This window comes from Parasteatoda tepidariorum, chromosome 2 (genome assembly GCF_982258835.1).
Source record: "Parasteatoda tepidariorum strain Cologne lab strain chromosome 2, Ptep-v5.0, whole genome shotgun sequence".
Classification (NCBI taxonomy): Eukaryota; Metazoa; Arthropoda; class Arachnida; order Araneae; family Theridiidae; genus Parasteatoda; species Parasteatoda tepidariorum.
The window spans coordinates 56730774-56758270 of record NC_141756.1 but is presented as its reverse complement, the minus strand read 5'-3'; the positions used below and the strand labels follow the sequence as shown (position 1 = coordinate 56758270).

The following is a 27497-nucleotide window of genomic DNA, read 5'->3' as shown; positions in this document are numbered from 1 at the left end:
CTTTCAAGTGGTAAATTTTTATTAAACTGCAGAATTTTCAAACAATTCAGTTCATAACTCCCATAAAATTTTTATTTAGTGCTGTGAGTTGTGCATTATTTTAATTTTCTTTGTGCGTTGTTTTAATTTTTAAAGTAATTTTGTTTTGAAAAAATAAACTGTAATAACAATACTAAAAGTTTTAAGAAACAAAAAAAAGTTGAATTCATAATTGTCAAAAACTAAGGAATAAGTGAAACAGGGTCTAACAGATTTACCTAAGTAACACTAATCAATTTTTCAACGCATATTTCTATTTTATTTTTATTTCACTTAAAATGTTACTATAAAAAATGCAATTGTTTTAGTACTTAACGACATTTCAAAGACAAATGAAATTGTGCTATTAAAGCATTTTTTTTAATGCTAAATCATTTGTTCACACAAAAATAGAGAAGTAGTGTATTTCTGCACTCATTTTAATCATCAACATTAAAACAAATTGGACTTTTTCTACTCCTAACGTACGGCAACAGTTAAAACAATTCTGAACCACTCTACCATCCACTTGCTTGAGAACACGCTAGCTACAAAAGTCTATTTCTTTTCAAGTCATTGAAAGGTTGTGCATTTTTATACATAGTGGTTACGTTTTCATAGTAATTTAAAGAAATCAGTTGGCAAATAGTTCGAGTTCTACATTTTTTTATTCCTACAGAAAAGTTTAGGAGTAATGTTATTTGTATGCAGAAAGATAGAATGGGTATAGAAAGCAGACGTTTTAAATAAATTGACGGAATGGAAATTTTACTTATTATTTTTGTTTAAGTTCTAATAAATGTAAATAGAAAAAAATATCATCTAAAATACTTTTAGTTGTAAACTTTATACTTTATGGCTACTGTGAACACCAACACAAATTTGCTAAAATGTTTATTTGGTCTAAGTTATTTCTGATTCCTTTTAAGGTAGTTTTCCTTTAGAAATTTAAAAAATAAGAATAAATAAATAGAATAAATAAAGACATAAAATAAATGAATAGAATAAATAAATAAAACAAAGAAAAAATAACCTTCATTTTGCATTGATTATTCCCTTAACCCTCATGCAGCTACTCTTCTATAGTTTCCCTTTCTTTTAGAGTTATTGAAAAAGAAAAAATATTTTTTCCTCGTAAAAATTAAAGAAATATGAGAATCGAAAGCATGTTATATAACATGGAAGTTTCAGATTATGCATTTAAAGCAGATATATTTGGTACATTTTAAAATTTGATAAATTTGAAATGCAAAGAATTTATTGACAAGAAATATTAATAGAAATTTTGAAAATGATTTATATAAATAAGTCATGAAATTGAGTTTCATATTTCAGAAAAACCAGTTAATTACAGATACTTACTTGGATGTACTAACTAATGGATGAACTGTGGAGTTGCACAGACATTTATTTAAGTACTATTCTTCAAGATATGTAGGTTGAAAATAAATAACTTTGAAATATAATACACTGTAATGCTAATGATTGTTAAAATGTTACCACCAAAATTTCGAATAAGCAAGAAAACGAGATTATTTTAGGTTTGTATTAGTCCGGGGTTTAACACAATTTCTTCTCTACAAAAAGGGCCAAGCGGAAAAATGCCTTGGATTCAAGTCTTATGAATAAGACGTTTACACTCCGACAAAAACATTTTCACATTTTCCTGTTAAGAAAATGCGACTTGCACCATACTTGAATATCTTTAGTTCTGTGTTCTGGAGCAGAACTCGATTGGTAGGTTTATTTTTGGTTTCCAAAGAGTTTTAAAAACCAGGGTAACATAACATCTTTAAAAATTGATTTGTGGTAAGTTTGGAAGGAAAGATACATTTGGTTTTAAAGTTTATTCTAACCATTTCGCCTCAGAGAGCTAACTTTGACATACATGGATAGAAAAATGTTGTTTACGAAAAAATTATTGAAACTCAGAACATGACATTTTAACTCAAAGAACGCAGAGACAGCTTTGAAACTTACTTTCATGTGATGCAAATAGAATATATTAGTTTCTATTTTAAAATTAATAAAAAATAGTTCCACATAAAAATACTAAAATATATTTGCATATTTTGAAAATCGGTCTTTGCATTCGATGCGAATAGAATTTATCAGTTTAAAATTAATACAAAAATAATTCAATATAAAAAGTACTGAAAAATATTCGCATATTGTGAAATGGGTCTTTGCATGCGATGTAAATAGAATTTATTTGTTTCTATTTTAAAATTAATAAAACAATATTTCCATATGAAGGTACCGAAACAAGTATCTGAACTTGGTTTGAAAAAAAAAGCAAAGAAAAGTAGAGTGCATTTGATAAATACGCATGGGGATATTCCTGGTATTTTCTGATTGCAAAGGTCAATGGAAAATTGGTACTTTAAAATTCGCATAACATATTTCTTTCTCAACATATTTCTCTCTTTTCTTCTTAGCTTCAACGGCAGCTGGCATATATACGTATATATAGGTGGATTAAGCTTTAAAGATATCAAATGGTCTTTTCCGCGAATCGGAAGTTTTGGTGAGACTATTTGATTTATTTTAACTTTTATCTCGACAAAATTGCGGATTTTGTGTTAGCTCTTATTGACAATTGCTATGGAAACAAAATCCATCACATCGCAAACGTTGAAATAAAATCTTACAGAAGGTTGATTTTTTTATCTAAAAATCTTTTTGTTCTGTCGTAGATTGTCTTGAAGGAATGAAAAATGATTTTTTTCAGAAATGGGATATCTTTAGAGTTTATAACGTATTTTGAATAACAAGCTCGTTATTTCAAACAAAATTGCATTAAATCTAGGAAGCATACAATAAAATAAGGCATAGATTCTGAAAAACATCTTAGAATTACAACTTAACGTATTAGAATTATAACTAATAGCTAAGAACATTTTAAAAGTATTTTTTGTACTAAGTTTTATGGTATGTTCTTTATTTTGGACGTTTGTTAGGCATTTAAAAATGAATTAAATTTGTAAAAGGGAATAGAAAAAAAATATGTTATTAAAAATTATAATTCATTGTATACTATGACAATAGCCTTAGAACAATTAATGCATGCGTGTTATAAAAATGATGTATATCAAGGACAAACATAAAGGCGGATGGTGTATATGATGGGCGCATATATCAGGTATAAATATGATATATATTTAATGAAACGAAAACAAATTGGGTTTGAAAATTGATTGAATTTATATTAAAGAGTAGAGGAAAAAACGGATTTTGTAACTTATTTAAAACTATAATTCAATGTATATGAAAATGATAACTTTTAAAAATAAATCAATGTATGTCATCCAATTAATGAGTACAAGAAGAAGCTAAAACAGGGAACTAATTTAAAATTTAAATCATATTTTAATTTGCTCATGCATATAACTTAGCACTTTTGCTTAAAAATATAAATTATGATGCATTTTTTTTTAATTTTTTCAAAAGTTTACCAAGCTATTAACTTTTTCCGTTAGGATTATTTGCCTTGAAATTATGCGTCCTTAATTTTCGATGTCTCATTTCTTTATTTTGTTTAAAATAAATCTTAATAAGTTTCAGAATTTAATGTTTTGCTTTTAATATTTCTTTTACAGATTGCAAGCAATAGTAGTTTCAAAAAATTTCAAGAAATAATCAATACGAAAATAAATATTTGCTTAAAAATACATGCAAAAATCTTGATGCTTAAAAAATGATAAAACTCCAGCCTAACTATGAGTAAAATTACTAATTATGTAAACATTTTTACTAATAAATCGCTTGAAATTTATCAGAATTATAGGAGAAATATGCAAAAAAGAAATTAAAAAAAATTAAAAATCACTTTTAATTTTTTTATTTATTTAAACGGATATTTTATGGTTTCAATGAGTTGTTTAATACTTTCGGAAGGATTCTTTTTAATACTTTTATTTTCAATCTTAAATTAAACTTAATGTATGAGAACGGTTATATCATCATGATAGTATTTTCCGTACTTATTTTGATTGAAGCAGCTAATTTCATAAATTACCTGCTTTAGTTGCAACTTCTGATGCATTCATATTTAATGCATTCGGATTCACCTTAAACGTGATTTGTCTTCCTTCTAATCTATAAGAAAATGAAAGCATATTGTTGCATTAAAGTTTTGTTATTTGTTGTTACAGTTAATTTTAAGAAAACGAAGTTAAAAAACTTACTTTATGTTTGAAAAACTATTTTTAGGAAGACCTAACATTTTAATAAGGGTATCAACCAGTTCCTGAGCTTTCTCTTCTCCTATATTCCTGAAAAAATAAAGACATGTAGCTAAAAATATTTCTAAACACTTGTTAAATTCTTTCCTATGTGGGTAAAGTCATAAAATGTCCATTTTAAAGATACCGTAAAGTTATTACACGGTTTTGTAACTCACATGGCTCATAAATATGCTAGCGAAAAATGATGATCAACGGGTAAAAATGGCTCATGACTATTTTCCACCAAAATTACTATTGAATCACCCTTTGTTGCATTTTGAGAATTACTAAGTTTTGACAAAACACAAACGTGGAAAGTGACACAGTAAAGAAAGGTTGGGTGAAAACATTTCTTGTTTGAGAGCAAAATTCTCTTTTCCCCTCTGATCTCTAAAAACGAAGCGTTAAAAAGAAAATAAACAGTTAATGATGATTTTCTTAAAAATATTAAGAAAAAAATCTTGCGATAACTTAATACGTTGCGGAAAATCTGCAAAAGTAAATTGTTTTGAAATTAAAACTGGAAAAATTTTGCAATTATTATGCTTGCGTTTTAAAGAAAAGTTTCGAATCGAGTAACTATGTTGTTATATAAAGAGTATGAAATATCTCTTATAAATATCAGATTAAAGCTTTGAGAGATACGATCTTTTCAAAATATGCATGATTCTCTTTCAATAAAAGTTTACCGTTACACAAGAAACGGATTTAAAATAAAGAATAAAAATACTGAATGTCAACTCCTTCAGTTAATTCCGAGTTTTTCCGAATTGAAAATTAGGTTTTTTCCTGATGTAACAAGTTCGTTCAATTGTTATTCAAATAAAGACGAGTATAATAGGTAAAGGTTCGCACCTTTTTTTCGGTTGAATATTGAAAAGATTTATTCAATTTCGAATAGAATGTGAGTTTTACTTTAGTTTAAAAGCTTTCTAAGCTGACTTAGAACGTAAAGTTAAAGGATATTTCTCTTAATATTAAAATACAGAAAAACTTAGCATTCAGAATTTATATAAGAAATGCGCTAAAATTAGTATTCAAATGCTACTTATTTTACGAATTAATGTTGAAAATGCGTTTAATTTTTCCTGAAATATTATTTATGGAATAATTTTTTATTTTTCAATTTGTTTAATAATGAAAATGCCTATCTTTTATTTACACTCTAAATAATTGAAATAGTTTTCACATTTTGAAAACTAATTCAATATATATTTCACCAATAATTAAATAAACACCGAAGTTGAATGGTGTAAAACTATGGTGTAATATCTAACAGAATCATGTCTTAAAAAAAGTCTAAAAGTTTTACAATTTTTTTAATAAATTGTTTATAATTGCATTATACTACTTTTGTAGAATTCTAAACATTCTATAAAATATCCTTAATTAAAGTCATGCGTTAGAAATCGTTTAATTTTCATTTAAAAAAAAGTAACCAGACCACATAAATAACAAAAATTAAAGTAAATGTAGTTAATTGTTCTTTAAATTGCATAAGCTTTTAAAAAGAAAATTAAAATATTTTATAATCTTATAATAATTACTTATTGAATTATTTTTTATTTTTCAATTTGTAAAATAATAAAAATGGCTATCTTTCAGTAACAATTTAAATAACTGAATTAGTTTTTAAATTTTGAAAAATAATTCAATATATATTTTACCAATAATTAAATAAACACTGAAGTTCAATGGCACAACAGACATAATGGCACATGAGCCATATATTTATTAAAATTAACCTATTAATTATTAAAATTAATTTATTAATTATTAAAATTAAAAAAACCGAGAAAATAATTCTAATAGGAATGCAACTTTTAAATATGTTTCTACAATAAGCTACAAAACTCATAGCTTTAAAAAGTCAAGTTTTTAAAGTTACACAACAACGGAAAATGAAAAATCGGAAAATGAAAAGCAGGTGATTCCCAAAGGGGAATGGGAATCACCTGCAGGCTAAGTTGTATTTGGAGAAATAAGTTGAATGACGTAGTTTTTTTTTAAATATAGAAACATTTATAGTAGAGAGTGTGTATATATAAATCATTCGCAACTTTTGTTGAGGAATCAGCTGTAATTTTGTATAGTATTGTGTAGGTTCATCAGAAGCTTTATTTTTTATCACCACTAAGGAAATAATTTCAAATATTCTACATACTTTGTCCATTACTCACCGAAATAGGATAACCAAATTGCTTTAACAAAATAGCTAAAAACTGTGATACGATCCCCATGGCATGCCAAAACTAAGCTGTAAAAACTATAGTGTAATACCTAACCGAATCGTGTCATAAAAAAAGTCTAAGAATGTTAATTTTTTTTTTAATAAATTGTTTATAATTGCATTATACTACTTTTGAAAGATTCTAAACATTCTATAAAATATCCTTAATTATAGTCAGGTGTTAGAAATCGTTTAATTTTAATTTTTAAAAAAAAGTAACCAGACCACATAAATAACAAAAATTAAAGTAAATGTAATTAATTATACTTTAAATTGCATAAGCTTTCAAAAAGAAAATTAAAATATAAAAACAATCTTGGATATTTGACATTATTAAATATTGTTTTTGATTATGAAATCAATTGAAATTAATTAAGAGAAATTGATTAAAAGAAATTAATTAAAGTTTTATTTATTTAGTTAGTACAAGATTTGCTACAATACTTGCTACAATTTCTTCCATGTTTTAAAATAATAAATCATTATAACCGAATGTTCAATTTAAAGTTCTTTTAGATACCAAAAAGTACATTAAAATTTACATGCTAAATTAATTCAAAAATTAAAAATTAAAAAAAAATCGAAAAATTTAAGTAAGTGTTTGTAGAAGTCATCCTATCATAATGCTCAACATCAAACAGTAAAATTAAGAAAATATAGTAATTCAAAAGTGGCAAATTAAATAAAAGTTAATGAAAAGATATATTATAAATAATTTTTCCTTGATAAATAACTGAGCGTGCAAAAAAGCCACCGTATCAAAATGTACCATCATATGCTTCACCCGTGGAAAATTTCAATATTAAAATAATAAAACCGACTTAACAACGAAATTTTGGACATTAAATTCATTAAAAAGTGGTAAATTAAATATTAATAAATTTTAAGACATTTTAACTAACTTTTCCTTGATAAATGAATAGGAGTCACCGTATTATACTGTCGAACATGTTCTTCGCCCGTGGAATATTTAGATATTCCATTAATTAAAAAATGGAAAATTGAATAAAAGCTATTGAAAAAATAGGTTTTTAACTTTCCCCTGATGAGTAAATAAATGTGGAGAGCATATTATAATGCTCATCATGACCTCCACCCGTGAAAAATTTAGGTATTAGAATACTAAAATCGAAACAACCATAAAATTTAGGTATTAAAAAATTTCAAAAGTAACAAATTAAGTTGAACAGTTTTACTAACTTTTACTTGGTAAGTGAATAAGTGTGGAACCACCGTATTATAATGTCCAACCTCTCCTTCATCAGTGAAAAATTTTCGATATTAAATTCATTAAAAAGTAGTATATAAAATAAAAGTTGAAAAAGAATATTTTTACTAACTTTTCCTTGGTAAGTAAATATGTGTGCGAAGAAGCCACCATATCATAATGCCCAAAATAATTTATACCAGTGAAAAAAAATTAGATTTTGAAATAATAAAACTGAAAAAATTATAAATTTAGATATTAAATAAATTCATATCGGCATATTAAATTATAGAACAACTTTAACTAACTTTTCTTTGATAAGTGAATAAATGCGGAACCACCGTCTTATAATGTCCAACCTCTTTTTTATCTGTAGAAAATTTGGATATTAAATTAACTAAAAAATGATAAATTAAATAAGGGTTACAGAAAAAAAATATTTTTTCTTACTTTTTCCTGATAAGTAAGTGCGAGTAGAAGCCACCATATCATAATGCCCTACATAACCTTCACTCATGGAAAATTTAGATACTAAAATAATAAAACTAAAGCAACCGTAAAACTTAGATATTAAATTAATTCAAATGTGGTAATTTTACTAAAAATAAATGATAAAACATTTTAGCTCACTTCTTCTTGGCATGTGATTAAGTGTGCGTGGAAGGCACCGTATTACATTTTCCTACAAGTCCATCACTCATGAAACATTTAGATATTAAATTAATTAAACAGTGGTAAATGAAATGAAGTTATTAAAAGATGTATTTTTACTAGTTTTTCCTTGATAAGTATATAAGTGAGTTTAGAAGTCACTGTATCACTATGTCCTTTTCATCCACTATGTCCTTTTTCCGAGGAAAATTTAGATATTATATTAATAAAACCGTAATAGCCGTAAAATTTAGATATAAAATTAATTATAAAAGTTGAAAATTAAATAAAAGTAAATTATAAAGCATTTTAATTAACTTTTTTGAATTGTGAAGGAAATAATTAATAATTGATAATTTTATAAGTGTGAAGGGAAAACCATGTATTATAATGTTCAACATGTCCTTCTTCCGAGGAAAATTTGGATATTAATTAATTAAAAAGTGATAAAGTAAAAGTTATTTCGAAAAATATTTTCACTAACTTTTCCTTAATAAGTAAATAAGTGTGTGTAGAAGCCACATTATCATAATGTCCAACATGACCTTCTCCTGTTTTAGCTGCATTTGTAGGTTTCTCTTCATCTCCTCGGACTTCTTTCGATTTTTCATCGTCGATTCCTTCTAAGAGTTCTGGCTGATCTGCCGGCGGGCGTTCGAATGATTGCTGCCGCTCGGGTAATTTAACACTTCCATCCTTTGAGCCTAATGGTGATCGAATATTTTTTTTTGTTAAAAAAATGTTAAAAATAATTCAATTTAATGAATTTATAAAATGTAATTTAATCAGAAGGTTTTCATGTAGGAAATAAATTTCAATAATACATTTCAATATTTTTCTTTGAAATTTTTTATACGAAATAAATGACTTTAAAACTCGAGCAAATTTTTTGAGTTTAAAGATGATCAAAAGATTTTGTTAAAACATTATTAAAAATTATTAAATTTGAGAAATTTGTAAAAATTTTATTTAAGTTGAAGCTTTTAGCGTATAACTTAGTTTTCAATAACATATTTATTACTTTTGGGTTTAAACTTTTATGCGTTTCAAATTAATTAAAAAATTCATAGCACTTCTTTCTTTTGAGTTTAAAGATGATGAAAAACTTTTGATTAAATAATGTTAAAAATAGTTAAATTTAATTAATTTATAAAAATGCAATTTTAACTGAAGTTTTCTTTTATAGTACAAATTAGTTTTCATTCCTATATTTCGTACTTATGATTTGCAGTTTTTTTATATTTAATAAGTTTTTTAATATTTAACAAATTTCGTATTGTTATGTATATTTAATAAGATATTCGCGCTGGTATAAGTTTTAATCTATTGATAAGGAATGTAAGTAATTTTTAATTCATTGAAATATATGCAAGTGAAGAAAATGCAATTTTATTTTCTGAGTTATTTTAAACACTTAATATTTTACTTAATTTATTAAGTTTTGCTTTAACACTGCAGAAAAAATGCTTTATATAAGTTGTAAAACCTAATTGTTTTTTGTGTTTGCTTAATTAATGAAAATTATTCTTTTTTCTTTTTGGAAAATTTGCGTAATGGAATATATTTTACCGTTTGTTTTCAAATATATTCATTCACATAAATTTTCATTAATTTCAATTTGATATTCATCAATTGGTAATTTTATTTTTTAAATAATTTCATTTTTATAGTTAAAGAAAATACAATAATTCTGAAAATTTTTTTTACTTATATATCCTCATATATATCCTTATATATCCTAATTTTTTTTACTATATTAGAGTGCTTTCTTTATTATAATTACTTTACTTTCGTCCGAGTGGGGTAACACAGTTAACTAGAAAAATAACATAGTGCAATTTTTTTAAAATTTGAACCATGTTTTCATTTAATTATGCGCTCTGTTTGAGCTCTAAATAAATCATGCTCATGAGCAAATTTTCTGACGATCCTGTAATTTAGCTTACTAAGAAAAATAATATACGGCTAAATGTTTTAACTTGAACCATGTTTTCCTTTAATTATGTGTTCCGCTTGAATACTAAATATCATAAGTAATCATGCTCAAGAACAAATTCTTTGAACGATTCTGCGATCTTACTGCCGTGTTAAGATTGCAGTAAATTGGAAGAACGTTGTGGTTCAATGCATTCAGCATTGAATATTTAAAACGAAAATCAAGTATGTATGCATTTCTTATAATATATTAATGCTTACCAAAAACTTCTTCGGGCATACTAGGAATGCCACTTGTAACAAATATTCTTCTTGTTTCATCTGAAAAAAAATATCTCATATTAAATTTAAATTTTATCAAAAATTAAAATTTCCCTAAAAGGAACTATAAATTATATAATTGCTCCTGAAATTTTAAATTGAAATATCATTTGTATAAGTTACATTGTTTTTTACATTTCATTGTTTTTATTTTTCTCGCTCTCCTCATTTTTTTTTTTGCATTTGTCGAAAACTTTTTAGGTTGAAAAACTTAGCTCTTATGATTTCCATCTGATTTTTTCTGAAACTATTGTAATTTTATATTCTTGGATATATCCAGGAATGAAACTTTTCAAGTTAATTAAACTTCATAAACGTATTTAAAAAAGTTACATTTACAGTAATTTTACATTTTATTGCAAAAGTTTGCTAGATTACACTGCTGAAACAAAATTTCAGTTTAATGGGAAATACTCATATCTAATTAAAGTCTTATTTATCCAAAAACACAGTTTTTTTAGATACTGATTAAAAGTTTGGCATCACAAAGATCACGAGTAACCTTAGAAAACTTGTTTTTTTAATTATTAAATTATAATACCAGGAGTGCGAAAGCTTTGACTCGACCAGTTTAAATGTATGTTATAAAATTCACTTATCGTCGCTTGCAGACAAGAAAATAATGCAAAACATAAACTTCATTTCTCACTGTTTAAAGTTAAATTAAGTTAAATTGAACACATTTTTAAGTTAAATTACTTAAATTCACTAAATGTCATTTATAACATTTAATCATTTTTAAACGTTAACTATGACATCAACAATCATTATTATGTTTCTATCGTATAGTTTTAAAATCAATATTTAATTATTTTATATCTCAATGTAGATACAATGTAACAATAATACTGATTGATTAATTATTATTGTTACACTAATAATTAAATTGTTAAATTAAATTGTGAGCTGAACTTTGCTCTTTTGAAAACCATTTGTTATATATTTACTGAATAACTTAAAAATAATATTTTTATTTTATATCTGGAACGATTCAAGTTGAATTAATCATTTATGTGTCATTTTTTGCTAGATATAAATGAACATTCGGGGAGAAATGTTTTCTCCCATTTCTCTTATTAATTTTAAACGGTTAAAGAATGTCCTTACATTTCTTATTGCGATAAGATAGACGTTCAGGGAAGAGAAAATATAGTAATACATATCAGTTTCAGTGGCCTCTTGCCCTACAAATATTTCTGTCATATTCGCCTCTTCAGACATTCGAATAGCGAATCTCAGAGATTCTTGGGTCTATTTGAGAGTACGGAATTTTATTGCGACATACGTGAGATTCCTAGGGTCGTAGTTCTATCATAGATTTGCACATCTTTACGTTTTTTTCTTTAATATTTGTTATGACTTATGTGCTTTTTTGCTTGATGTGTATCTGATGAACATGGAAGAACGAAAGAAATATTCTTTGTCACTGGTCACATGTCCCATAGTCAAAACAAATGGCTCAGTCCGAAAATATTTCAGATCGTTGAAGTTGCAATATGCCAAAAATTGAAATATATTTGATTCTCAGAATCAAAGCAGGAATAGTTCTATTTTACGTTTCACTTTATGTGTAATAAAGTGAAAAATTTCATTCTTTGGTTATGTACTATGAAAAGATATGTGCTGGTATATGCAGTAAATTTTGAATTCGAAAAAATGTATTTTGTGAGAAACCAGTTCCGAAAAACTCATATTGAAATCACGGTTATATAAAGGAATGGATACATATATATAGAAGAATTTATAATATACAGGGGCTTAAGTAAGAAGATAAAAAATAGTTCCCCTATTCCATATTCTATAATTTTCGTCATACATTAACATTAGCTGTTTTTAAGTACTAAATTTCAACCTTGTTGAAAATGATTTTTAAATGTTTTAGAAAAACTATAGAGATAATCAGCTCTTAAATTTTCTGCTCCTTACTTCAGATATCAAATCTGTTACTAAAAATTTACTTTTACCTTTTTTTGAAGATGCTTTTAAAATTTGCTTTCAAGTTACACAAAAACATTTTATATCAATATTGTTCAATCTGTTACAAATTAATCCCTCAGCAAGTTTATTTTACATTCATAATAATTGTCAATAAAATAAGTTGGGTCAATAAATAAAAAGTTAATCAATAAATTAAATTGTAACAAAGTGTTATAAGAACCAACAATATAAATAAATTTTAACTAATCGAATAGTAATTTTGTTCCCGACTAAGTCCATCCAAACTAAATAAATGGAATGAGATCATTCTGTCCGTTAACTGTTAATAAACCAGAATGTTCAGTAGAAAAGTAGTTAAATAAGTTAAATATTTAAATAAATAATCTAAAAATTTATAAAATAATTACTTATTAATTAATGGCTAAATAAATTTTCTTAATGCCAATGACATCAAATCAAACTCAATCAGATTACTAAATTATTGTTCTTCATCTAACTGTTTAATAAAATGATCGTTAAGTTTACCCCGGAAGAAGGTGCGGGGGTTAACTTATGGGTCCCTGAATTACAGAAAATCTGATACCTAGAAAGCTAGCTACCTGCTTATGCCTTTTTTTTGGTAGCTGGGTTTCTTTAAATCTAGTTTTCTTCCCTCAATAACCCTTTTATCTATGATTGGGGTCATGGAATAACCATGCTCTTGTTTTGTTTTATTCTGCAGAACATTTCATTTCATATTTTATTTCTGTGCCTTATTTTTCATTTCCAATTAACGTGATTTTTACTAGTTAATAGAGATCATTAAACGTTTGCCGTAATAAGAGCAAGAACTGACATGTTACAGAACAAAAATACACCGTGTATAAAATTGGACGAAGCTTTATCAAAGACCTTGCTTTTTCTAATATTAACAATCGACTCCAGCAAACGTGATCTGATTTTGAGCTATGAACCTCTAATTCAAATAATAAATATTCGATGCCTAGCTGATGAAAAATAACCAAAATAAAATTAAATGCACCTTTAAAGGGAAGTTGTAACTTTTGCCTGAAAAATTGCGATGACGATTGAAATTTTAGCACAAATTTTATTTTCATATACTTTTTATGTGCAATAATTATCTCGAATTAAACAAAATTATATTGATATCAACATTTATGTATGCATTAAAACAATCATATCAAGTATAATTTTACGATTTAATTGATAATATTCGGAAAAAATAACTATCAGGTTTCATAAAATTTTCCGCAAAAAGACTGATAAAACGGTTCAAATAGTTAAACATTAAATATTCAATATCAAAGACTGAAAAGTGATATATTTTCAATAAAAACTACAATGCCTTTTATCAGTATATGGATGAATTTACACCCCCGGGAGCCCTAACGTATACTTAGAAAACACGTGTCCTCCTGGGTAAAGAGACATCAATGAAAAGCAAAAGAGTTTACATGGGGAAAACAATTTTTTTAAGCTGTCGTTTATTTCAAGAGATATCAACCTGTTGAAACAAATGATTAATCAACTATTTTGAAGTCGTACGAAAACTGAAATAAATGTTTATATAGAAAGTAATACAACGAATGTTAAAAGTTTCTTCCGAGTTAAAAATTGGATAATGTTAGATAACTAAAAATAGAAAGACTTTAATGCTTTTCTCTCATACCTTTTAATAAAAACAATCAGGTGCTTTTTCAATTCTTTTTTTTAAATACAATTTAGATGAAAACAATTAAAAAAATATGAAATATTTTCCTTATAAAAGTTTTATTTTTGCTAAAACTAAGCAAATACTAACTGATAAGGCTCAATGAATAATACAATTACGTAATACCCATCGAAATATAAAAAGAATGAGATTTCTTACATATAAATTGTAAAATAATGAAAAGACATAACATACAAGTCATAACATATGCTAAAGGTACAAACAGTGATATGACCAATTACATTGGAGTAAATACAATTCATATAAGTAACATGTAAAACATGAATGAAAATAGAAAAATAGTATATAATAAGCATGTAAAATTCAACTATAAACACATATTTTGATGGCTTAAATTTTTATACAGTGACTAAAGAGAAATATTAACTGGTAAATTTTTTTTCCGATGAATAGTCACGAAATTATTTTTAATACATTAATAATACTTTAACATACTTCATGGGCACTTTTTATTGAAGACTTACGTAGTTACATTGATTATCTTAATTAATTACTTTTTGAATTGGTATAACTCAATATACTTTTAGAATTTAAGAAAATTCTAAAATTTGCCGGTTTTTGTTATTAAACCGCTGATATATATATATATATATATATATAAGTTCAAAATGAAGAATAAAACAAAGAAAAATTATAGACATATGAAAAAAAGGGGGTGGGAAATAATAAGTAAAAAAAAAAAAAAAAAAAAAAAAACAACAAACAATATTTTATTAAAAAAAAAAAAAAAAAAAAAAAAAAAGTGAAATGTTAATATCTTAATAAAAATAAAATAAAAGAAAGGATAATAAAGATAGGATAAGAAAGTTTTTTTTTTTTTTTTTTTTTTTTTTTTTTTTTAAATAAAATATTTTTTTTTTTTTTTTTTTTTTTTTTTTTTTTTTTTTTTTTTTACTTATTATTTCCCACCCCCTTTTTTTCATATGTCTATAATTTTTCTTTGTTTTATTCTTCATTTTGAACTTATCTAATGAGTGCTGTTTACTTGCAGCTTAAGCGCAATAAATGTTACTTATTGTTTTTCTTAATTTTCTTAGTGTTTTCTTGTATTTATTTATTTATATATATATATATATATATATATATATATATATATATATATATATATATATATATATATATATATATATATATATATATATATAAGTATATAAGTATATTAATTCTAAAAGTATATTGAGTTAAACCAATTCAAAAAGTAAGTAATTAAGAGAATCAATGAAATTACGTAAGTCTTCAATAAAAAGTGCCCTTAAAGTCTTAAAGTATGTTAAAGTATTATTAATTTATTAAAAATAATTTCGTGACTAGTCATCGGAAAAAAAACATTCCCTAGTTAATATTTCTCTTTAGTCACTGTATAAAAATTTAAACCATCAAAATATGTGTTTATAGTTGAATTTTACATGCTTATTATATACTATTTTTCTATTTTCATTCATGTTTTACATGTTATTTTTATGAATAGTATTTACTCTAATGTAATTGGTCATATCACTGTTTGTATCTATAGCATATGTTATGTCTTTTATATTATTTTACAATATATGTGTAAGAAATCTCATTCTTTATAGATTTTGATGGGTATTACGTAATTGTATTATTCATTGAGCCTTATCAGTTAGTATTTGCTTAGTATTAGCAAAAATAAAACTTTTATAAGGAAAATATTTCACATTTTTTTAATTATTTCATCTGAATTGTATTTGAAAAAAAATGAATTGAAAAAGCACCTGATTTTTTTATTAAAAGGAATGAGAGAAAAACATTAAAGTCTTTATATTTTTAATTATCTAACATTATCCAATTATAACTCGAAGAAGCTTTAAACATTCGCTGAATCACTTTCTATATAAACATATATTTCAGTTTTCGCACGACTTCAAAATAGTTGATTCATTATTTGATTCAACAGGTTGATATCTCTTGAAATAAACTACCGCTTAAAAAATTATTTTCCGTAGGTAAACTCTTTTGCTTTTGATTGATGTCTCTTTACCTAGGAGGACACGTGTTTTCTGAGTATACGTTAGGGCTCCCGGGGGTGTAAATTCATCCATATACTGCTAAAATGCATTGTAGTTTTTATTGAAAATACATCACTTTTGCGTCTTTGATATTGAATATATATTGTTTAACTATTGGAATCGTTTTATCATTTTTGTTTGCGGAAAATTTTATAAAACATGATAGTTACTTTTTCCGAATATTATCAGTTAAATCGTGAAATTATACTTGGTATGAATGTTTTAATGCATACATAAATGTTAATATCGATATAATTTTGTTTCATTCGAGATAATTATTGCACATAAAAAGTCCATGAAAATAACATTTGTGCTCAAATTTTACCTGTCATCTCAATTTTTCTGGCAAAATTTACAACTTCCCTTTAAAGGTGCATTTAATTTTATTCTGGTTATTTTTCATCTGCTAGGCATCGAATATTTATTATTTGAATTAGAGGTTCATATTATTTGAATTAGACGTTCAAAATTGGACAGCACGTTTGCTCGGGTCGATCATTAATAATAGAAAACACAAGGTCTGTGATAAAGCGTCGTCGAATTTTATGCACGGTGTATTTTTGTTCGATAACATGTCAGTTCTTACACTTATTACGGAAAACGTTTAATGAACTTTATTAACTAGCGAAAATCACGTCAATTGGAAATGAAAAATAAAGCACAGAAATAAAATGTGAAATGAAATGTTCTGCAGAATAAAAGAAAACAAGCGCATGATTATTCCATGACCCCAATCATATATAAAAAGGTTATTGAGGAAGGAAAAATAGATTAAAAAAAACTCAGCTACTAAAAAAAAGGCATAAGCAGGTAGCTAGCTTTCTAGGTATCAGATTTTCTGTAATTCAGGGACCCATAAGTTAACCCCCGCACCTTCTTCCGGGGTAAACTTAACGATCATTTTATTAAACAGTTAGATGGAGAAAAATAATTTTATAATCTGATTGAGTTTGATCGGATTGAAGCTTTGATCTGAAGTCATTGGCATTAAGAGAAAATTTATTGTGCATATATATATATATAAAGTAATATATATATATATATATATATATATATATATATATATATATATATATATATATATATATATATATATATATATATATATATATATATATATATATATATATATATATATATATATATATATATATATATATATATATATATATATATATATATATATATATATATATATGGGTCATTCTCACAAAAACAGTCATTTTCATGTCCCCAGTATATTTTATGTTTGTTTTACAAATTACGAAAAAAATTTTTTCAGGGAAAGTGTCCTTCAGAGTGCAAGCTAACAAAAGAATAAAAATAAAATTATCAATTTTTATTTTTTATTAATTTTAGGTAATAAAAATATACCAATATGTCATTCCCTCACTTGTTCCCACTGCTGATTTAAAAGAAGAAAAAAATTGTTTCTGAAATAAAAATTTTTTTTTTACAAATTTGTGTTTTTTATTTGAGAATATTGAAATATAGAATTCAGAAAATAAATTTTAAATTAAATTTCTGATAAAAATATTAACACAGCACTATTTTAAACTTTGTCCCCAGTGTTTCGCGTCATTCCCTCACGACAATGTTCTTATCACCTGCAATCATCTTAGAATAAAAATATTTTAATAAAAACTTCAGAAGTTAACAACTGGCATCATAGAACAAAATTGCAGTATGTTTCCATCTTCAACTTAAAGAATTTTTGCTGTGGAATAAATTTGAATGAATCAAACCAGGTAAAATTTTTTACATTTGTCATTCCCTCATGTCGCTTTTTAGAGTAAAATAAAATACAACTTCATCGATAAAGTGGATAATTATATGTTGCTTTATCGTATGAATATAATTGTATGTGATTGACTTCAGAAATTAATAAAGCCTAACTGATATTTTTAAATTTTATTGAATTCGTCATTCCCTCACTAGTGTATAAAGTGAGGGAATGACCTGAAGTGAGGGAATGATTCAAGATGAGTATATTATTAAATTTTTTTTTGTTCAATCGTGCCAGCCAATTTTATTTCCCAAACCTGTAAAAACTATTAAATATATAAGACTAAATTATAATAAATATTAGATATACTTAGTATGTTATCATTTTCAAACTTTAGGTAGATGTAACTTAGATAAAAACATGTATTAAAATAAAATATCATTCCCTCACTATTAGTGACAGTCCCTCACTTTTTAAATAGTGAAAATAATTAATTTACTTATTAATTAATTTGAAAAATAAATTAATAAATTAATAAATTGATTTATTAAACTAATCAATTTATTTATTAAATTAATTAATTAATTATTAATTATTATAAATTAATAATTATAAATTAATTATTTAAAAAATTAATTAATTTTAATATTAAGTATAATTTATAGGATATATACTTTCTTTATAATGCCATTACATATTTCTATTAATATAGAGCTTTTTATTCACTTTACTTTTTTGGGATTTTATGAACTGAAAAATGACAGTTTTCGTGAGAATGACCCATATAATATATATATATATATATATATATATATATATATATATATATATATATATATATATATATATATATATATATATATATATATATATATATATATATATATATATATATATATATATATATATATATATATATATATATATATAATATATATATATATATATATATATAGATAAAAGAGTATAGATGTGCATACATAATGTTTCGTACAAATTTTACATCTGTATATACATGTTATCCCAATGAATGTAATATGCACAATGTATGAATGAATCATACATACATTGCATGAGAACAGATTTACTGAACATATGTACAATATATATGTATATTTATTTATATATATATAAATACACAATACCATAAATAAAATATAAAGTTATATGTAATGAGCTCTAATAACAACTGAAGCCAGTTAAATGACAAAATGACAAAACCTGAAGATATTAAAATTCAGTTGTCAGCTTAAATTGACCTGTATCATTTCAAAATTATTTGAATAAAAATTAATTTTCATGAAATGTTTGCCCCTACAAATTCATTTTTTGTGACATAATGTATAACTCATAGATAATTTTAGATAGCAAAATGTGAAAATATAATAATTTTAATAGCAATAATATTTAGGATTCATAATAATAGTTAGGAATTTAGGAAATAATATTTCGGAATTTAAAATAAGATTTTCGTTTGCTAAATCAATAAGTGATAGAGCTAACAATAAGTGATAGAGCTAACAATAAGTGATAAGTGAATACTTTCTAAAACAATAAGTGATAGAGTTTTATACGTATTAGAACAAACTTTTTAAGGAAAAAAACTTACATAATTTCAATGTTATATTTTTTTTTAAATTAGTAAAGATAAGAACTTATAAAATAATATTAAGTTGGAGTAAGTAACAAAAATAAATATTTATATTTACCTTAGTTTTATGCTTAAATTGCATATAAATACGATGATAAAGAGCAATACGATGATAAAGAGCGATACGATGATAAAGATAATACGATGATAAAGAGCGATGATATATATATATATATATATATATATATATATATATATATATATATAGTGTACCTATAAACAACGTTCTTACATATTGTGCGTATAGGTATTGTATTGTATTATGTATATTACAATATAACTATGTATATTGTACGTTCAAACAATGTTTGTGCATATATACGTTGTATAAACATAGGAATTACAAATTGTTTATACAGTGTGAAAAACAGCAGACTGCCCTGAACAACTTTTGATCTAATAATGGATTTTTACGTTCTAGAACTCAATCTCGAGGGGGTGACCTCAAATATGCTAATTAATAAGCACAGACGATATTTTAAGTTATAAAATCAGCTACAAAGACATACTTTCTCTGAATAACATACTTTCTTCTCTATGAATTTGGATTTCTGACACCCACAATATAAGGGGTAGCCGCAATCTGAGAAATACCGTCCCCTTACTTTGGTCAGGAGTGGACCCCTTAATTTTTATTTTAATTTTTGCGTATTTCACAATATCTCGAAATTTTTCATAAGCGAATTGATAACTTTTTGCACACAATTACAAAATTTGTTAATCCTACAAATTATGCATGGAAAAAAATTACTGTTTCATGCAAACAATAGTTTTTTGTTGTAAATATTTAGTATCTTTTATTATTTTATTTATTTAATAGGCAAATAATTTTAACTATAAGATATGCAATTTTTACGTTATTTAAAAGCATGTAACTTTACAGGGAAAAATAAAAAAATTGTGCCCGAGTGTAGATCCCGAGAAATTTAATTTTAAATATTCGAGCCTTTAAAATTCGATTTTTCAAGAACTATTAAAACTATTTCACTTAAATTTTGTACTTTGCCATGTAAAATTATATCCTTTCAAATGAAAGGAAAATTCGTATACCTAAATTTTTTTTTCCTTTAATATTAAACAAAATAATAAAAAATTATAAATATTAAATGGTTTGGTCAGGCACTCCTAAGTGTTGTCCCTTTAACTTTAATTTTACTTTTTGCGTATTTCGCAATAACTCGAGAATTTTTGTGGAACAAAAAATTTTTACACACAATTATAAAATTCGTTTGCATTTACGTACATGATGTATTTACAAATATTAAGCAACCATAATTACTTGTAATCATATATTTTGATTACAAGTTACCGCAATTACTTTTAATAACGATTGCATGTAATCATGATTACCTATAATCGTAAATACCCTTAATCTTTTTTGTTGTGATCACCTGGAATCTCAAATACTTGGAATATATATATATATATATATATATATATATATATATATATATATATATATACTGATTGCAATGTTAAAAAAAGAAAGAAAACGACGCGACGTCGACAAACGGAATAAAAAGGGAATTTCTCTAGGATTTTTATGCGGTGGAGGTTTCCTCGATGCCAGCTAATTACTCTTTGCATCTTTTTTTTTTTCAGTTTTACTGAAACTGATGGCTACAATGTTTTGGTTTCTTTTTTTAGTTTTTTATATCATCGAACTTCAGCGGTTATTTTTTTTATTTGTTTCAAGTTCGCAGTTAATCCATATCGGCTTATCGTTCAACATTAATGGAAATTGCTTAAGAAAAGATTAGAAAAGAGGAAAACTATAGAAGCTACAGCTAAAGTACAGCAGAAAATTAGGAAATTTGTGATTGCATAGCGAGTCCTGCAGGACCTCAAATGATTTTCCATTTTTTGAAATTTAGAAGTATTTTTATCTGCCAATCTTCACAATTTTACTAAATGATGAGGCACTACTTCAATACGCAGTGTATGAAAAAAGTATTCATAGTTTGAATATTTGAACTGATTAAAACTATAATCTATTTGCATTTTCTTTTTGTTATTTTTAGTGCTCATGTGTGTCAGAAAAAGCTTTCTTTTCATAATAAATTAAAATTTGTGGGAAGAAAACTAAAATTTTCAATTTAATTTTTCCTTACATATGAAATTTATTTTTTGAGGTGTGATCATAACAAAACATATCATAATGTATTGTTAACACAATTTGTGTAAATATATTGTGTTCTATATATAAAACAAACGTCATTTTGAGCTTAGAGAAAAGGAAAATTTTATTATTTATAGGAAAATAATCTACACAACAAATATATACTCTCACGCTATTGCTCAATTTTTGTAGTGCGTTGTTTAAAGATTAAAGTCATTATCAGGAAAAGAAAGAAAGAAAAACATTTTTCAAAAAAAAAATAATGTGAGTATATATCTATAATCTTTCCCGTTACTCAAATATTTTATACCAGTTATTGAGCGTAAGTCTGTATTTTCATTTTTTGAAACATAAAAAGACAATTGAAATTAAAAATTTCACTTATTTTTAACATTTGAAAAGTGTAACAAACAATAAAACATTCAGGTATAAATATATAGTATGGAAGCATACCATGCACGGTAGATCAAAGACAGTTAGTCATATTTTTAGAAACTGTTTGTACTCCTCTTTTGAAAAACTGCAATTAAATATTAAATTTATAAATTAATTAAATTTGCATAATTATTAATACTCTTATTCCCACTATCAAAATTACATAAATTTTTATGTATACCGTGTCACATATACACTTAATGTAATGTGACAATTTAATTTCTAATTTTACCAAAGCCTTTAATTTTTTCTTTAAACGTTATTCCTTTTCTATTTAGCAATATTATTTTTAACTTTCTTGGTGATCTTTCTCATGGTAATTGCTGTCATCGCACTTCCTGTGGGGAAAGTCAACCAACTCCCTATTCACGCCTTTCTTTTTCTTCTATTAATTTTAGGGGGCTAACTAACCAATCTCTTTCCTTTACATTTCAAACTCTCCGCCTTTTTAAATTTAATTGGTCGTAATTTTTCTGGTCCTATACCAGTTATGGAATTTTTAAGTGACTTCAAAAACACTCTCTTTTTCTCGAGCCTTCGGGCAGGTTACCTTTTTTTAAATTCTCCGAAATGCGGACTTCGGTCCGTATCGAGGGATTTCCTTTCACATTTTTTTTCTTAACCTTTATCTTAAATTAAATGCATAACTATAATCAAATTCTGTAAATTTAAAATCAAAATTTTATACCTTTAATTTTCTTTAACATTAAAAGCCCTCTCAAATTTAAGTTTTCTTCTCATATTTATTTTAACAGTTAAATTACTCGTTCTTTTATATTTAACTTTTTGCATGACACCTTTGGTTTCTTTAAATTCTCTTGTCACCCATTTCCTTTTAAAAGATATATTTTTTTTGTGCCACAAAATGTGTTGCAATCATATTGTTTGTTTGTTACGAAATAATCAAAATAAGTAGTTTTACAAAAATAAATGTTTAGTTGAACATAAAGTTTTGTGTGATTGTTTTTTTAGCTTTACCTTTATAGCTATTAGTTATCACCTTTTTTCTTCTGTATGTGGTGAGTACCTTTTTTATTGTTATGGGCATTTACTTTCTCTCCTTGGAAACATCAGCTTACTGTATTAAATCATATATATTGTTTGGATATAGCATGACTTCATCGTTTTTATCTTTAATCTTAATTTTATTTTAGTTTCGCCCTTCTTCCAAATTTGGTGATACCAAATCATCCAATTTGTTCAAACCTCACACTTTGTGACCCTTTGAACCTATTGGGTTATTGCTATCCCACATTAGCATTGTACTACCACTTTCCTTAAAGATTATCCCCCTTAATTTAATTTAATTACCATTTTATATATTTCGGCCTTAATTTGTTTTATCACGACATTTCAATCATTTACCTATTTTAATCATGACTATATCCAGAGATACATCCAATTATGCAATCTATCAATTTTAATAAACATACGTAAACAACGTTACTTTATACGCACCAACCCAAAATAATGCTATTTAATTTAACTCTTACATACCGAAAATTTGCTCAATCGTAAATGCTATTCTTCATCTTATTTGAACTTCTAATTCTATTAAATAAAAAAGAAACTCAATTTAAAAAAAAAAAATACAGTAACTTTAAATTTTGTTAAAATATAAATAATAAACAATTTAAATAATTAGGTTATTCATTTATTATATAAATATTTAATTTCAAACTATTTTGCTAATACTTTAATACCTAGAACACTGGCATTCTCAACACTGGCAAAATCAAGAATAACATCACAGAAAAAAATAAAGCACATAAATTCTGGTGAGAATTCTTGAAATATTTTTCTTTTGAACTGTAATTATAAAACTTTAATAAACTTCCATCAAAACTCAATTTAGAAGAAAAAGGTCGTATTTTAGAAATTAGCATTATTTTGCCGTATACATGAAGCATGTTAATTGAGCAAGGATTATAAGTGTATACAATACATAAAAGAATATAATAAAAATTTCAAATCGCGTAGTTCGAATTTCATTGATTTATGTTTTAACGTAATAAACAAGATAGGATGAAATGTAATAAAATGGAATTAGATAGACACAATTAGATTGAAAGTTATTTTATCAAATACAATTTATATGAATGAATTCAGTTTTATCGAATAGAGAATAGTATAATTAAATAAATAATTATCTAAATTTGAGTTTCTTGATTAGAACACAGTCGAATTTTAGATTGAATTTGATACAGTGGAGCACTACGAAGTGAAATATTTCGAATGGAATATAATTACTTTCAATATATTTAAAACGAATATATTTAAACAAAAAATATATTGTTGGTGAAAAATAACAATATATAATAATTTACATGTGTAAAATAGGTCACAAATATCATATTTTGATCCTCTTCTCTCCTTTTTCTGTTCCTTAAACTTTGATTCATGTTAGCCAATGGAGAATAATATAAATACAATATAACTATTTATTAAACAGCCAATTAATAGTTCGGAGCATGTTTATGGAGCAATTTTGTGGAGCTCAGTTTTGGAGCATTACCAGCTCATGGAAATGAGTATCACAATATTTTTAATTCTACAATTCTACTCATTTTTAAACTTTTTCAAAAATTTTTATAATTTTTATAAAGTTCACAATTTGTTATATTGGCCCTTTTTACAAATTTTAACAATTTTTAAGCTAAAATTATAATTACTTTTTAATAGTTATTATTTTCTTAAATTTCTAATGGCAGATTATGAACAGTTACAATAAAAATTGGTAACTATGGTAAATAAGGTGGTAAAAGTTCAGAATAAAACATTTTAATAACAACAAAACATTCCTACAAATTAAATAAAAAAAATTCCCTAATATCTACAGTAAATTATTTTAATCAAAAAGAATTGAACATTTTTTTCGAATACATTTTAACCTGGCTCAACTGGAAAATGTAATTAAAGTTGAATTAAAAAATCATAGGCTAGTTCCACTATCATAAAATAATAAATGAAAACTAGAATTTGTTTTAAAAATTAAAATTTAGACCCATTATGAAGTTTGAATTTTGTTTTTACCTTGAGTCACCATCTTAAAATTTATGAGAAGTATAGAGGTCAAATGGGGGAAAAATTGAAATTTTATCAAAAAGACAACTCGGTATTGTTTCCTATGTATTGTTTTAGGTAAACCAGAGGAAATCAAAATCAAGTCGAGAGAACTAATAGTTTAGAAATTGCAAGATATTTTGTAAGTACAATATGTATAAAAAGTTCATTATTTTTTACGCATACTGAAGCGTTATTTATTTTTAAATTTTTTTGCTGTTTTCGAATTGCCTAGTGTTTCATAATTTAAAGCGTTAAGAGGTATTTATACGTAAAAATACTGTTTTGTACTATTACTTTTAGGCACAGAAACAAAATATTGTTTCATATGTATCATTTTAAGGTGAAAAGAAAGAAACTTAATCTTAATTTTTTTATGAACTATACCTATGATCTAGTTTATAACTTCTCCACCATTAGTTTCAATGAATTGATTTTAGTTTCATTTCATGAAGCTTAAAAAAACATAGGATATATTACTTAACTTGCCTAAACTGTAAGAAATTCTGGATCAATTTACGATATAAAATACCGGCAAGCTTCTTTTAAAGTAATTTTTTCAGTAATACTTGATGACCTTACTGACTGACTTTGCTGTCTCTGTTTCAATCCCTTTTGTTTTTAATTTAGTTATGATATAATACAAATAAAATAATTATAAATACTAATAAATAATTTAAGTTGCATTCCAGTATTATAATATTTATATAATATTTCGTAATTGGATTAGTATTAAATGTTACATATGATATCACGCTAAAATACATGTTTAACCTGAAATTAAGTATAAAAGTAATGTGCATATCATTTAATTTAAATTATTCTTACAGTAAACTGTCTAAAATGCGTGATGAATTCAATTATATTAACTGCATTGTATATATATATATATATATATATATATATATATATATATATATATATATAGCAAAATTTTGTTCAAAATTCAACTATATTGAAAAAAAAATCAAACGAAGTAAGACATATATTCATATTTATAAATCTTAAATGACGATCCCAATATATATTTCTAATAAGTAAAATACTTCGAATATATTTTTTAAACTCTACAAAAATTTATTTTTACTGCCTTCCAGGAAAAGTTTTGAAAATGATTAATTAAATTTAATAAACGAACATACTAGGAAGGAATCGTTTCAATTTGGTACCATTTGTCAAACATAAAAGTTTCGAGAACTGATCAAACTTTTATATATCCTTTCTCAAATGACAAAAAATTAAGAGAAGTATTGCAATTCGTTCGCATTTCAACCTCGATGTCGATATTCTAAGTATTTTTAATTAATGTCCAAATAATAAGACTTCATTCCGTAATAATACATAGTCCGTTCGTAGGGTATTTGAGAAAATAATCTGCTTATTCTAATTAGTCTTTGTTTCCCGCATTAAAGTTTTTACCCCCATTTTCCACCACATCCCTGCCAAAGGCTCAATTTTAAAATCAGTTTCTAGTGGAGGGGGACAGCTCAGTAAAGTATCCTGCAGCAAACAACAAAAAGTTTTGAAACAAATTTTAAACAAAAGTAAGCAAAAATTATTTTTATTCACAAAATTAAGTTTTGGACGAAAAGATAAAAGAGTAAATCACCGTATATTGTTATTTAAATACAGAAGAAAGTCAAATTTTGGAAAAATTGCAAAGACACATTATTTCATCTTACACTAATTGGGATGGAGTAAATCACATCTTCTTAAGTTCAAAATAATACTTAAGTAGAATAGAATTTTGCAGTCTTCATTCTAGGAGATTAAAATTTAAAACAATGATTTTAATTTTTTGGTATATTTTTTTTATTAGAAATGTTTACGATTTAAAACTTATTTGTTTAGAAATTATGCGCTTTACCAGTATATAAATTTCTTTCATCTTAAAATATAGAAAATGTGTATCGTAATGAATTAGTGAAAATGTATATCGTGATGGCTTTTGAAAAATTAAAGTATTTTTTTGCGGTTTTAGTTTCAATTTTCCATTTAGCATATATTTTATTTAGTTTAATGCATTTCAATTCAAAAGAGCCTTTTCAAGGTATTAATGGTTTTGTCATCGTAACATTTATTTTTCCTTTAATTCATTTAAGACTCTTGAAAAATCTTTTTAAAAGCGAATTGAGAATAATAGGAATTTAGTATTTCACAGAATTTAATAGACAAAATTTTAAAATTGTAAATGTAAATTTGAATATGTGTATGATTT

General features: G+C 24.9%; 1 protein-coding gene across 1 annotated transcript in view; it reads right to left on the bottom strand.

Annotated features, from left to right (window-relative positions):
* Positions 1–27497, bottom strand: part of IA-2 (tyrosine phosphatase IA-2) — a 357746-nt gene that overhangs the window by 142710 nt on the left and 187539 nt on the right. The window contains exons 9-12 of the mRNA XM_087157386.1: positions 10529–10588; positions 8817–9036; positions 4206–4292; positions 4037–4116 (exon numbers count right to left, since the gene is read on the bottom strand). Of these exons, the coding sequence (XP_087013512.1) occupies positions 4037–4116; positions 4206–4292; positions 8817–9036; positions 10529–10588 (447 nt within the window). The remainder of the gene's footprint in view (positions 1–4036; positions 4117–4205; positions 4293–8816; positions 9037–10528; positions 10589–27497) is intronic.